General features: G+C 45.3%; 1 protein-coding gene across 2 annotated transcripts in view; it reads right to left on the bottom strand.

Moving 5' to 3' along the window:
* The window catches only part of LOC146859555 (uncharacterized), a 284,850-nt gene that overhangs the window by 124,418 nt on the left and 146,958 nt on the right, over nucleotides 1–13,474 (bottom strand). For both annotated transcript variants that reach the window (XM_085650255.1, XM_085650254.1), the window contains exon 2: nucleotides 6,256–6,576. In XM_085650255.1, the coding sequence (XP_085506381.1) occupies nucleotides 6,256–6,576 (321 nt within the window). The remainder of the gene's footprint in view (nucleotides 1–6,255; nucleotides 6,577–13,474) is intronic.

The following is a 13,474-nucleotide window of genomic DNA, read 5'->3' as shown; positions in this document are numbered from 1 at the left end:
ACTGTTATAACTGTATATGAGCAAAATTAATTAAAGAAACAAATGTTTACCTTAAACCTTGGGCTCCTCACACCTTAACTAGTAAAGTCTGAAAACACTGGGTCAGTGGTGCAAAAGGGTTTAAGTACATGTAAAATATTTGCCTAAAGCCCTGGGATCATCACAACTTGCATAATGAAGACTGAAAACTCTGGGGTGGTGGTGGGAGAGGGTTACGTACATGTGCAATATTTATCTTATACCCTGGGCTCCTTACACCTTGCATAATGAAGACTGAGAACGCTGGTGCGACAGTGGGGGAGGGATTACCTACACTTGTAATTTTAATTAAGGGTGGGCGTAGTGGGCGTAGTGGGGCTACGTGAAGCAGCGCATAGTGTGCCCAAATCTACGCACACTACGTGCTTCGCGTAGCCCCCACTACGCGCCACCCACCTCCCGCCTGCCCTCCCGCCTCCCGCCTGCCCTCCTTTTAAATCAAACCTGCATTTTAAAATAAATACCAAGTAAAGAAACTTACCTGGAGCGCCGCGTCTCCAGGGCTCCCTCTTCATTATTTCCGACGTCTTCTAACAAATGCGCATGCGCGGACGCCAGCGCATGCGCATTTCTCAAAGGAAATGCACATGCGCGGGCGTCCGCGCATGCGCATTTGTTAGAAGACGTCGGAAATAATGAAGAGGGAGCCCTGGAGACGCGGCGCTCCAGGTAAGTTTCTTTACTTGGTATTTATTTTAAAATGCAGGTTTGATTTAAAAGGCGGGAGGCGGGTGGCGGCGGCAGGCAGCTACGCTTCGCCCTGGGTGTGCGTAGCGCTAGCCTGCTTCGCCTACTTCGAAAACTGCGAAGCAGGCAGCGCTACGTACACTACGTGGGCGAAGCGTAGTGTCTCACCCAGGGTTAATTTTAATGTTAAACCAAGGGCTCCCCACACCTGTCATAATGAAGACTGAGAACACTAGATCAGTGATTGGGGAGAGGTTACCTACATGTGTAATAGTTATCTTAAATCCTGGGTTCCTCACTCCTGGCAAAATCAACACTGGGAACACTATGGCAGTGGTGGTAAGGGTTACTGCATGTGGAATATTGATCTTAAACCCTTGGGTCCTCACACCTTGCATAATAAAGACTGAAAACACTTTGGCGGTGGTGGGGGAAGGATTGCATACATGTTTCATATTGACCTTAAACCCTGGGGTCCTCCCACCTTGCATAATGAGGAATGAGATCACTGGGGTGGTGGTGGGAGAGGAGTTACATACATTTGTAATATTTACCTTAAACTCTGGGCTCCTCACACATTCTATAATGAAGACTGCGAACACTGCGGTGGTGGTAGGGGAGGGTTTACTGACATGTGTAATATTTATATTTAACCCTGGCCTCCCCACACCTTGTATAATGAAGATTAAGTTCACTTGGCGGTGTTGGGAGAGGGGTTACCTACATGTCAAATATTTATCAAAAACCCTGGGCTCCTCACACCTTGCATAATGAAGATTGAAAACACTGGGATGGTGGTGGGGAAGGGATACCTACATGCATAATATTTATCTTAAACCCTGTCTACTCACACTTTGCATATTGAAGACTGAGGTAAAAGGGGCGGTGGTGGGGGAGGGGTTACCTACATGTCAAATATTTGCCTTAAACCCTGGGCTTCTCACAGTTTACATAAGTGAAGACTGATGACGCTGGGTTGTGGAGGGAGAGGGGTTACCTACATTGCATTATTTACCTTAAACCATTTGCTCCTCTCACCTTCCCTAATGAAGACTGAGAACACTGGGGCAGTGGTGTGGAAGGGCTACCTACATGTGTTATGTTTACCTTAAACCTTGGGCTCTTCACACCTTCACTAATGAAGACTAAAAAAAATGGTGCAGTGGTGTAAGAGGGGTTAAATACATGTGTAATATTTACCTAAATCCCCGTGCCCCTCACAACTTGCATAATGAAAGCTGAGAACTCTGGGGCTGTGGTGGGAGAGGGGTTACATCCATGTGTAATATTTATCTTATACCCTGGGCTCCTTACACCTTGCATAATTAGGACTGAGAACGCTGGGGTGGTGGTGGGGGAGGGATTTCCTACATGTATCATTTTAATGTTAAACCAAGGGCTCCCCAGACCTGGCAAAATGCAGAATGAGAACACTAGATCAGTGATTGGGAAGAGGTTACATACATGTGCAGTAGTATTTTAAACCCCGGGCTCCTCACTCCTTGCAAAATGAAGACTGAGGACACTGTGGCAGTGGTAAGAAGAGTTACTGTAGAAGAGTAGGATCAGCTTCACATGGGTACCCCCACTTTTTGCTGGTGTTTCACTGTTTCGATCCTGGGCAGATTATACTTGGTGAAATGTACCAAGTGACCAATGCTAGCAATCTCAGAACAGACCATTCTCTGGCAGTTGTTAACTTCTCCTGGGGAGGGGTAACTGGCATTAAGAAGGTTGTGGTAAGTGCAGACCTATCAGTACAGTGCTTGCTTGGCAATGATCTAGAAACTTCAGCTTGGGCTGAAGTGGAGCTCAGGACACATGCAGAAATGTTAGGGATCCCTGCACATGTCTTTACTGTGACCAGGTCACATTCAAAAATGTCAAAAGCTGGACAGCCCCTGTGAATGCTAGTGGCACCCATAAAGTTTATTGGGCTGATGGACTCCTATACTCAGAGAGTAGAGACCCCAAGCGTGGTGCATCCAGGAGGTTGGTTATACCTCTGAAGTATATGGGTTTCCTATTGACCCTAGCCCATGATATCCCCCTATCAGGACACCTAGACCAGAAAAAGACTTGGGACAGAATTGTTCCTCACTTTCACTGGCCCCACATGTCTGAAGACACAAAGGAGTTTTGTCGCTCCTGTGTAACCTGCCAAGCCAGTGGCAAAGCAGTTGGCACTACAAAGTCCCTTCTGATGCCACTACCTGTGGTGAGGGTGCCCTTTGAAAGGGTAGGGATCGACATTGTTGGTCGCATGGATCCCCAAACAGCATCTGGGCACAGATTTATACTGGTGGTAGTGGATCATGCCACCAGGTATCCAGAAGCAATTCCCCTAAGGACCACTACAGCACCTGTAGTGGCAAGTGCTCTCTTGAGTGTGTTCTCAAGAGTAGGCTTTCCTAAGGAGGTAGTATCTGACAGGGGTGCAAACTTCATTTCTAGTTACTTGACTGCTATGTGGAAGGAGTGTGGAGTGAACTACAAGTTCACCACACCCTATCACCCACAATGCAATGGTTTATTTGAGAGATTCAACAAAACCTTAAAGGGCATGATCAAAGGACTCCCAGAGAAGCTTAGGTGAAAATGGGACCTGTTCTTGCCCTGCCTTTTATTTGCATACAGGGAGGTGCTTCAAAAGGGGGTTGGCTACAGCCCATTTGAACTTTTGTTTGAGCACCCTGTCAGGGGTCCATTGTGTTTGGTGAAGGAAGGATAGGAGTTACCTCTCAAGCCCCCAAAGCAAGACATAGTGGACTATGTACTTGGTCTCCGCTCCAGGATGGCTGAGTACATGAAAAAGGCAAACAAAAACCTTAAGGCTAGCCAGGAACTGCAAAAAGCCTGGCATGACCAAAAGGCTGTACTGACCGTTTACCAGCCAGGACAGAAAGTGTGGGTGTTGGAGCCTGTGGCCCCAGCAGCTCTCCAGGACAAGTGGAGTGGACCCCACACTATTGTTGAACAGATGGGAGAGGTACCTTATTTGCTAGACCTAGGAACTCCCAGGAGTCCCCATAGGGTTCTCCATGTCAACAGGCTAAAGCCATATGTGGATAGGGCTGACATGGGCTTGCTCATGGCAACTGATGAGGGACAGGAGGAAGAGAGTGACCCACTCCCTGACCTCCTCTCACAGAACCCTGATGATGGGTCAGTTGATGGTGTAGCCTTGGCAGGCAGCCTCACTGCCCAGCAACAAGCTGATTGCAGACAGGTGCTCAATCAGTACAGACGCATGTTCTCACTGACTCTAAGTCAGACTACCTGGTGCACTCATGAAGTGGACACTGGGGACAGTCTGCCTATTAAAAATAATATTTATAGGCAACCTGACCATGTCAGGGACTGTATCGGGACAGACGGCCAGAAAATGTTGGATCTGGGTGTGATTGAGCCCTCAGATAGCCCTTGGGCTAGTCCAGTGGTCCTTGTGCCAAAACCTCATACCAGTGGTGGGAAAAGAGAGATGAGGTTTTGTGTGGACTACAGGGGTCTCAATGCAGTCACTAGGACTGATGCCCATCCAATACCAAGGGCAGATGAGCTAATAGATACTCTGGCCTCAGCCAAGTACCTTAGCACATTTGACTTGACAGTTGGCTACTGGCAGATCAGACTAGCTGATGATTCAAAGCCAAAAACAGCATTTTCTTCCCCTAGTGGGCACTATCAATTTGTGGTAATGCCCTTTGGTTTGAGGAATGCACCTGCCACTTTCCAAAGGTTGGTGAATACAGTTGGTACACTTATGGAATGTTTTGGAGGCCCTGCAAAAAGCAGGCCAAACTATCAAGGCTACTTTGTGCCAGATAGGGCAGAGTCAGGTTGCGTACTTGGGCCACCTTGTAGGTGGAGGCCAGGTTCAACCATTGCAGAGCAAAATCCAGACCATAATGGACTGGGTTGCTCCCACTACCCAGACTCAGCTGAGAGCCTTCATAGGCCTGACTTGGTACTATAGGAGATTTGTCAAAGGGTATGGATCAATAGTGACACCCTTGAATGACTTAACTTCTAAGAAAATGCCCAAAAAGGTTCATTGGACAGCTAGCTGTCAAAAGGCATTTGATGACCTGAAGCAGGCCATGTGTACTGCTCCCATTCTGCAGAGTCCTGACTACTCCAAAAAGTTCATTATTCAAACTGATGCATCTGAATTGGGGGTTGGGGCTGTACTGTCACAATTGAATGAAGACGGTCAGGATCAGCCAGTAGCTTTCATAAGCAGAAGGCTGACCCCTAGAGAGAAAAGTTGGTCAGCCATTGAGAGGGAGGCCTTTGCTGTGGTATGGCTCTGAAGAAATTGAGGCCATTCTTCTTTGGTCCTTACTTTCTTGTTCAGAAAGACCATAAGCCCCTCTTATGGCTAAAACAAATGAAGGGTGAAAACCCCAAACTGCTTAGGTGGTCCATTTCCCTACAGGGGATGGACTTTACTGTGGAACATAGACCTGGGAGTAACCATGCCAAGGCAGATGGACTCTCCAGGAATTTCCACTTAGAACATGAAGACTCAACTGGTCAAGGCTAGTTTAATGTCCTTGCGTTTGGGGGGGTTGTGTAGGAGAGTAGGATCTGCTTCACATGGGTACCCCCACTTTTTGCTGGTGTTTTACTGTTTTTCGACCTTGGTCTGGCTGTGGCCCTGCTAATCAGGACCACAGCCTAGCTGCTTCCTCTCTAAAATGGTTTCCATGTACATTAGGTACATATCTAATTGGATTCTGGAGTGCCTTATAAGCCCCTAGTATATGGTATACTATGTACCTAGGGCATAGGTACCTCAGAGGCCTACCAGGGGCTGCAGCATATATTATGCCACCCCTGGGAAGCACTCCAAAATGGCACCACTGGTCTGCTACTGCAGCCTGGGTGAGGGTGTGCTTGCACCCATTACCGTGGTACAGGCTACCTATATCAACACCTATATGCAGACACATTTAAACCTATAAGCCACTCCTATGGCAGGCCTTGACAATCCTGAAGGCAGAGTGTTTGGTTTTATATGATAGGGTGCCCAAGCATGAGCTGAGCCCCTCGGCAGCTTTCGGAAATACTTCCTTATGGCTGTTCTGTGATACAGCCATACAATATACTCTTAAGTGCATTATAACCTCGCGGTAAATCCTAACTTTGAGATGGCTGCATCAAAACATGTTGTGTTTGGTCTCAAACGCTTTGGAATACTACCCCCCCCAGTTCTGTCGGCGGGGGTAGCATTCCACCCTTCTAGAGGGAGAGACATGTTCACATTGGCTAAACCCGGTAGGACTTCCCTGAGCCCTGGCATCACAAAATGGATGCCTCTGCCACAATCAATGAGTCATCCTGCATCACACTCTGGGATACCCAAATGGTTGTGAATCACCAAGTGATAGACCTGGAGATGAGGTATCATATAGCACCCAATTAGCGCTGTCAAATTCTTCAGCAATCACAACATTACTACATTCTTATCGTTCATGATATTAGTTTTCATAACTGAATATTTCCCTTTGTGCTCCTTTCTCTCACCTGAACATTGCACTCCAGCATCACTTCTGATGTGACAGGCATTATGTCCCCACGCATCATGAGGACAGTCGAAGAAGGATGCCTCTGCTCCTGTGCATCGAATCCGACTCAGCCACACTCGGTGCCATCCTGCTCCATACTCTCCATTGTCACTTAGTGCTCTTAAAGCTGATCCGCATCCAAGATGTTTACAGACCACCTCAGCGTCCTTCTTATCCCAGTGAGTATCGCAGACCGTCCCCCATCGCTTCCCATGCCTGACCTCCACTCTCCCTTTGCAGGCATCACCAGCATTGACCAAGCGGATCTCATCGGCGCCACCTGTGGCCAGTGGGAGACAAGGGAACAGATATTAAGTACATTGACCACCTCCAGAAGGAAGACATTCAAAGGTGCGTAAAGAGATACAATATCAGCAGTCAGCAGGTTTCACTGCTTCTCCTCCCTGAGCTCACAGATGGACAAACAGATCTGAGAAGCTGGGCATTGTCTCTGTAAATCCTGAATTTATATACCTAATATGATCTAGCAATAGTCTTTAAATAAATAATGCCATTTCGAGATTCTAGCATATTAGGAGAAGCTCACCAATAAATACATAAGTATATTAATTGTGTACAAATAGACTGTTGATAATACATGATGCAACATTAGTTACTAGTGTTTCACAATCAAGTGCATCGGCAAAAAAAAATCTGTTCCATGGGAGTTTTTAGAAGCATACCTTTAACAACATTAGAGTCTATAGACGATAGAATTGTACAGTGTATGACTCCACTTCTTAGGGCCCAATTTAGATTTTGGAGTGAAGGCAGTCAGGGTGGTATGTCCGGCAACACTTCACCCACCCAATTTAAAGTTCACTGTCGGCCCTGAGGGAACTCTATGGGTTTGTATGAACCACTATCTCAACACTTTATACAAAGTTATTTAGAGTGGGCGTTTGCTTTGGCAAAGTAAAAATTAATAGCCCCAACACCAGTGGAGTTTTCTCCCATGGTGTAAGGATAGTTTTTAATTTATATTTTTATTTTAACATTCCCTCACCTCCAGAATATTCATGGATTTGGTAGACAGTATAAAGACAGCTGACTACCCATTCTAAATAGGGTAGAATGGCTTACCGCTGAAGCTCCATATTCTCTCTGGCCTTCGGAGGAAGGTTTACGCTGAATGGGTACATTTTGCTCTATCGGTGTAAACCTGGTGGTCCACCAGACTTTAAACTGGGTGAGCTGACTGAGTGTTAGGCAACCGAGGTACTCTGTTACTGCTGCCCTTAATGATTCCTTTGTTTATAGCATTTCATCCCATACATTCTTTCATTCTAGGTGTTGTAATTACCAAGGTCTACAATTACTTAGTTTATTTGTACTCAATCAATAAAAGTGTGCTTTATTCGAATTTCATTCATAAAAGCAAGAACAAATACAATATAAAACAAATACATACAACAATTTAAAATAGAGTTAAATGACATCAAAATATAAAGCACACTTCTTAAGTTTTCTGACACAATTACTAGGCCTATATATACGTACTATTCTATTTACATTGACAAAAAAATTATTTTTTTTTAAATGTTAAAATGTACGAATAAGAATAATTTAAAAAAGGCATACGAGATAAAAATGCAGAGGTAGATAACATAGCAGAGAGTAGTCAAATGGCTAGCAATCTCTGTCTAATTAAGAGAATAGTCAAGTGACTAGCAATCTCTTTCTGATCGACCACGCCCATCCTAAATACTTTGCGGTAGCTACTGAAATCCATGTCAAAGTGCTGGTGCATATAATGCGCAGAGCCACGATACTGCTGGTAGTCCCCAGGTTTTTGCACATTGGGGACAACCAGATACGCCTTGGCACCGCATAAGATCTGCAAGAAAATAAAAAATGACCACTGGTCTCTTTGGTAATACCACAAGCAGGACAGCTATCACAAGATCCACCTACCCACTTAACTGTCAAAGATTTAAGGGGAAGTGCACCTGCTCTAAGTTGGAAGAGAAGCTTCCTTTCTACAGGCCTGGTTATGACGTCCCAATAGGGTTCTAAACAGGGATACATTTTAGCCTCCAAAAAATCACCAGTCATGGAACCAGCACTGGAGCTGCTCCAGTGCCGGGAAGCAACCATCTCCCAGTAAGTACTCTTTAAGGTGCTTTTGGATGGGAAGAGTGCTCTTGCAGGGTCTTCCCAGAGTGAACACATACCAAGCTCGGTCAGGGAAATCTTTAGTGATTTTAACCATCCAATCTTGTGGTATACATCAGATCTTATAACATCTAAAAAGCCCTCTGCGTAATGATGGAGCACAGGAGTAGTCCACAGCCTACGCCAATACATAATCGGGCGGAGCTTTACCAAATCTGAAACTGCTCTTCTTCCCAGATCATATTTTAAGGGCAACAATGGGGTGCTTTTGGGGACACCAGTTATAGCCCTGAGAAATTTATTCTCCGAGGATTGGAGTGCAGTCACCTTCTCAAAGCCCCAGAGCTCGGCACCATAAAGTGCAGAGCCTAGAGCCTTTGCTTCATAAACCTGCAAAGCGGGTTTAACAGGTTTGGTTAAAGATTTTCTGTGCTCTGCACAAATAGCACCAGACAATTGCCTATGTCTAAGTGTACCAATATCAATATGATGCCGCCAGCTCTTCTCGCTAGATATGTGTATACCTAGATATGTAAAAGTATTCACTACCTCTAGCGGGCGGTTGTTCAAAGTGATTTTAGATTTGAAACTACGATGGGGGTTAAAAATCATAAGTTTTGTTTTGGCTGTGTTGACCTCTAAGCCATACTCCCCACAAAATTGATCAAAAATAGACAAGGCACGTTGCAAGCCGCTAGGAGTTTTAGATAAGATGAGCGTGTCATCTGCAAACAATAAAGTGGGGATTTTAGTCCCAGCTAAAAAAGGGGTATCCACTTGAGCTGAAAGCATACGACCCGCAACATCATTATTATACAATGTAAAAAGCACCGGAGCAATCGAACATCCCTGGTGAACTCCCCTTTCAACAGGGAAGTCCGTGGTTACCGAACCCAGCCCCCCCCACTGGATTCTAGCATAGTTAGATTCATGGAGTCTCATTATGAGGGATAATAACTCATTTGGGAGTCCCTGCTTCTTGAGGACCGACCATAACTTAGAACGAGGAACAAGGTCAAAAGCGGCCCGCAGGTCTACAAAAGCCGCGTACAAGCTTCCCTCACCCAGCACAACAGTCCTCCATTGCAATAATGTAAAGCGGAAGACCTGGTCCACCGTACTTGTGGATCGACGAAAACCTGCCTGAAAGGGTGAAAGAGCATTAAACTCCTCCGCCCAATCCAGGAGCCTATTGACGATCACACGTCCCACAACCTTTTGAATAGTGTCTATGAGACTTATTGGTCTATAATTACCCGGCTGGGACCTGTCGCCTTTCTTAAAGATAGGTATAATTACTGCACCCTGCCAGGATGTTGGTACCTCTGCACCCAGTGCAATTGCATTCATAAGAAGATGAATGTACTTACCCCAGCGTTTTTTATCATTAATAAATAAATCAGCAGGCACTCCATCAAGACCAGGGGCACGTCCACAAGCCACTGAGCCAAGGGCCGTCATTATTTCTGGAATACTAAATAAAGTTTCCTGGAATTGATCTACGCTAATTTCTGGGCCCAAATCGAGACTATTTGGCTCAGCATACTGCTCTCTAAAAAATGTTACCCATTCTTCCTCTGGCACATTGTTATGCGGGGACTCTGGAAAACCCGATTTTCCCCACCTAACAATGTGCCAGAATAGCCGTGAATCCCTTCTATCACTGGCCGCTTTTAACTCAGACCAGTGATGCTCATCCCATTCTTTCTTTGCCTTGGATATACTAATTTTATAATCCTTTCTAGCTGATTGGATTACTGCGGATTGACCGCCCTTAATAGCATTACCCAAGGCTGATCGTGCTTCCCTACACTTATTGTTGTACCACTTGGCAGGCTTAGGAGCTCTAGCTCCATTATTTTTTGCCGGTTTAAGGAAGTAGTCTTTAATTGTACAAAAGAGTGCATTGTGTATTCCTACTACCTTATCTAAGCCAGTCCCAGGTAAATTGGAAAGCTCTATAGCCGATATTGCTTTATCGACCTGACCACTAATGTTAGCAATAGCTTGATGATTAGTTGCTATATTTTCCCACCTTAGTCTACGCAGGTCATTAGTGGGAACAATCAGGGGAGGGACGAGCTCAGAGGAGCCAGCAGGCTGGCTAGTATGGGACCACCATTTGTGAGTAGCGCACAGGGGATTGTGATCACTCTCTATCCTCCCAACAACCTCCATATCGCATATCAAGGGCCATAGTTTAAGACTACATAAAACGTAGTCAATTCTACTATTGTGTCGCCCATTATCAAATGTACTGGTCCCATTTCTGTCACTACTAGTCCTTCCATTTAGAGCTCTTAAGCCCTTTTCGTAACAGAGGGCGTTTAAGGCAATAACATCATTGGTCCAACGCCCAACCGGATTGAGCTCCAATTTAGGAACTCCCCATTGGCGATCTTCTTCATCCCCGAAAAGGTCATCTCCATTAACTAGGGGTTCAAATGTTCTATTAAAGTCACCCGCAATGACGGTGTTACTGTTTGAAGATTAGGTATCAAGGAGGCTACTCAAGGCTACTAGAGCCTCGGACCTCCCTCCCCTATTACTCCAAACGTAGACGTTGTAAATATCCAACGTTCCTAGTTTTTCTAGGTTCATTTTAATTAGTTGGATATCTCGGTTATTGGTATCAACAACTTTAATAGATAGTTTTAGACTCTGGCGGACCCATATAGTTAATCCCCCCATAGGTCTCCCCCTATGTCCTTTTAATGCGGGCACCGAATAGTTCAAATATCCCTGGGCAAAAGAGGGTTCACATAACCAGGTCTCCTGGAATATGCATAAATCGAAATTATTAACAAAACTTACCCAATCCTCAGATTCCAATTTGGAGGCCAGCCCGGCAATATTCCAGGAGAGTAAATTCGCCGTGATAGCCTCGATGCCTTTTGCCAGACAATTGACAGGTGATAAGGAATCTGGGACAGGGGAATAATTGATACAACTGTCCACGCTTACTTCTGATACTGGGTTTCTTAACTCATTAAAGAATGGAAGTGTATCGGAAGGTAGCTCGTCAGGGACCGAAGACGAAGCTTTGGGACTAATAAGTCAATCCACGTCTTCAAGATTTGCTAATGCCTCGTAGCTATTTCTGATCGGAATGGGAGGATTAAATTGATTACAAAACGAAGCCCCAGAATTAATATTAGGAACTATCTGAGTTCTAGGATAAAAATAGGTCAGTTCCCAAGTGGTAATAAAAGACCTCGTATGATTTGTATGCCAGTTAAGAATATGGCTGACAGCTCTAGGGTCCCTAAAATTGATTAAAATGGTGTCCCCATTTATATTCTGTGGTGTATTTCCCAGCCAGGGTAAGCGCCGAACATGTAAAATTTCCCCATTAATATACGAGGGAAGAGGGCGGTTCTGGCCAAGCCAGTGGATCACCTTATTTTTTAACTGCAAATATCCCTCTGTTGTACCATCCTTTAAGGTAGGAACACCCGCAAGGACTACTACAAGAGGGACAGCCTCTGGTGGCAAATCAATAGAAAAAGGCCCACGTGGCTTTGTAGAAAGAATTGAATTGCGTCCTTTTCTATCGCACATTGGACCTTTTTGTAACGGGATATTTTCTCCCGGGTGATTGCTGGCATTACTTGGGACGATGGGTTGCATTAATTTGGGGATAGTAGTTCCACCTACATTGGTACTAGTTACCTTGTTAATGCTCTGGTGAGTTTGGGAGATGGACTCCAGTGGTGGTGCGATAAAAGATGATTCAGCAGAAGCTGGGACAATAAGGGGCGCTGTATTTAATTTTAGAGAATCCGTAGTTAGTTCCCTTTTATTACTTATTAGGAGTTCTACTTTCTCCAACCTTTTTTCAATTGTTTTTAAGCTCTCTACAATAGGTAAGATGAGAGATTTCAATAGTTGATCTATATTTCCCATTAACTCTGTAACAGTTGTATCATTTAGTGGACAAGATACAGACTTGCCTGAGAAGGATGTATTAGCAGTACAGAGTGTAGAACCTTGATCTGTATGTGCCAGGCCAGAATTGCGGCTAGGTTTTTTTTTATTCCTTGATAACTCAGAGTCTATCTTTCTCCGTTTTCTAGGTAATGGGCCTATAGATTTAGATTGCCTAGATGAATTAACCTTATGTAATAAGGGAATATTAGCTTGTAATGATTGCCCATTCGATACGACTAGCTCAACAGTGAGGCTAGGAGATACAGATAAAGCAATTGAGGACAGATCATTCGGTGTCTTAGCAGTGTTTACATTTCGAGACAATGTGGCAGTCATTATTACCTAAGAGAAATAAAGTCTCTTTATGAAGAAGCCCACTTATATCTGGAGAAGTCATTACGTGAAGAGGGGTCGCAGGTGGGGGCGTACTTTTAATGAGCTCAATAGAATTACGACGCCTCACTCTTAATTCAGCGAGAGTTGCTTCACGATCTAAACCCGAGTTGACTTTAAGTAAATAGCCATCAAGGGTACCCCTATTAACACAATCTGCCATGTCAAAGCATCTAAAAACGTACTCCACTAATACAATGCATACAACAGAGAATAGGGAGGACGACTAACATATCACTATAAAACACAAGATGGCATGCCAATATTAAATAAGAACAGTACAAGCTACAGTCAAGGGAGTGAGCCCAGCCCGGCCTCTTTCGGCTCCTGAGGGCAACAGAGGGCCCGCCCTTTGCCCGGGCTTAGCCCGGCGTCGCCCGCGCGCGTCCCGCAACGCGGAGGAAGCCTCTGCCTTTTCTGCGCCTCCGGGCGCGAAGACAAGCGGAAGTTGGCCGCAAAGCAGCCTGGGAGCTGTAGTCTCCCCCTGTCGCGGGCGCGATTGCGTTAGGCGCCGACAGAGGAGACACACAGCGTCAGCACCCCAGGAGCGGCAAGACGGCAAGAGGGTCAGTAGCAGGTCCGCAGGTAAGTGATGCAGCGCAAAGAATATCACCCCCTGTACTCAAATTATTGACCGCAGAACCTGAGATGCTGAGTTCCAAGCTCTGAGCTCATGATGTGCAGGACACAGCAGATGTCAGAGGCAAGCATGAATCAATTACTGGGTGCTTCCACCTAAA

The sequence above is a fragment of the Triturus cristatus genome, chromosome 3_2 (genome assembly GCF_964204655.1).
Source record: "Triturus cristatus chromosome 3_2, aTriCri1.1, whole genome shotgun sequence".
NCBI lineage: Eukaryota > Metazoa > Chordata > Amphibia > Caudata > Salamandridae > Triturus > Triturus cristatus.
Note: the sequence above shows the minus strand (reverse complement) of the source record. Positions and strands in the feature narration are given on the sequence as shown.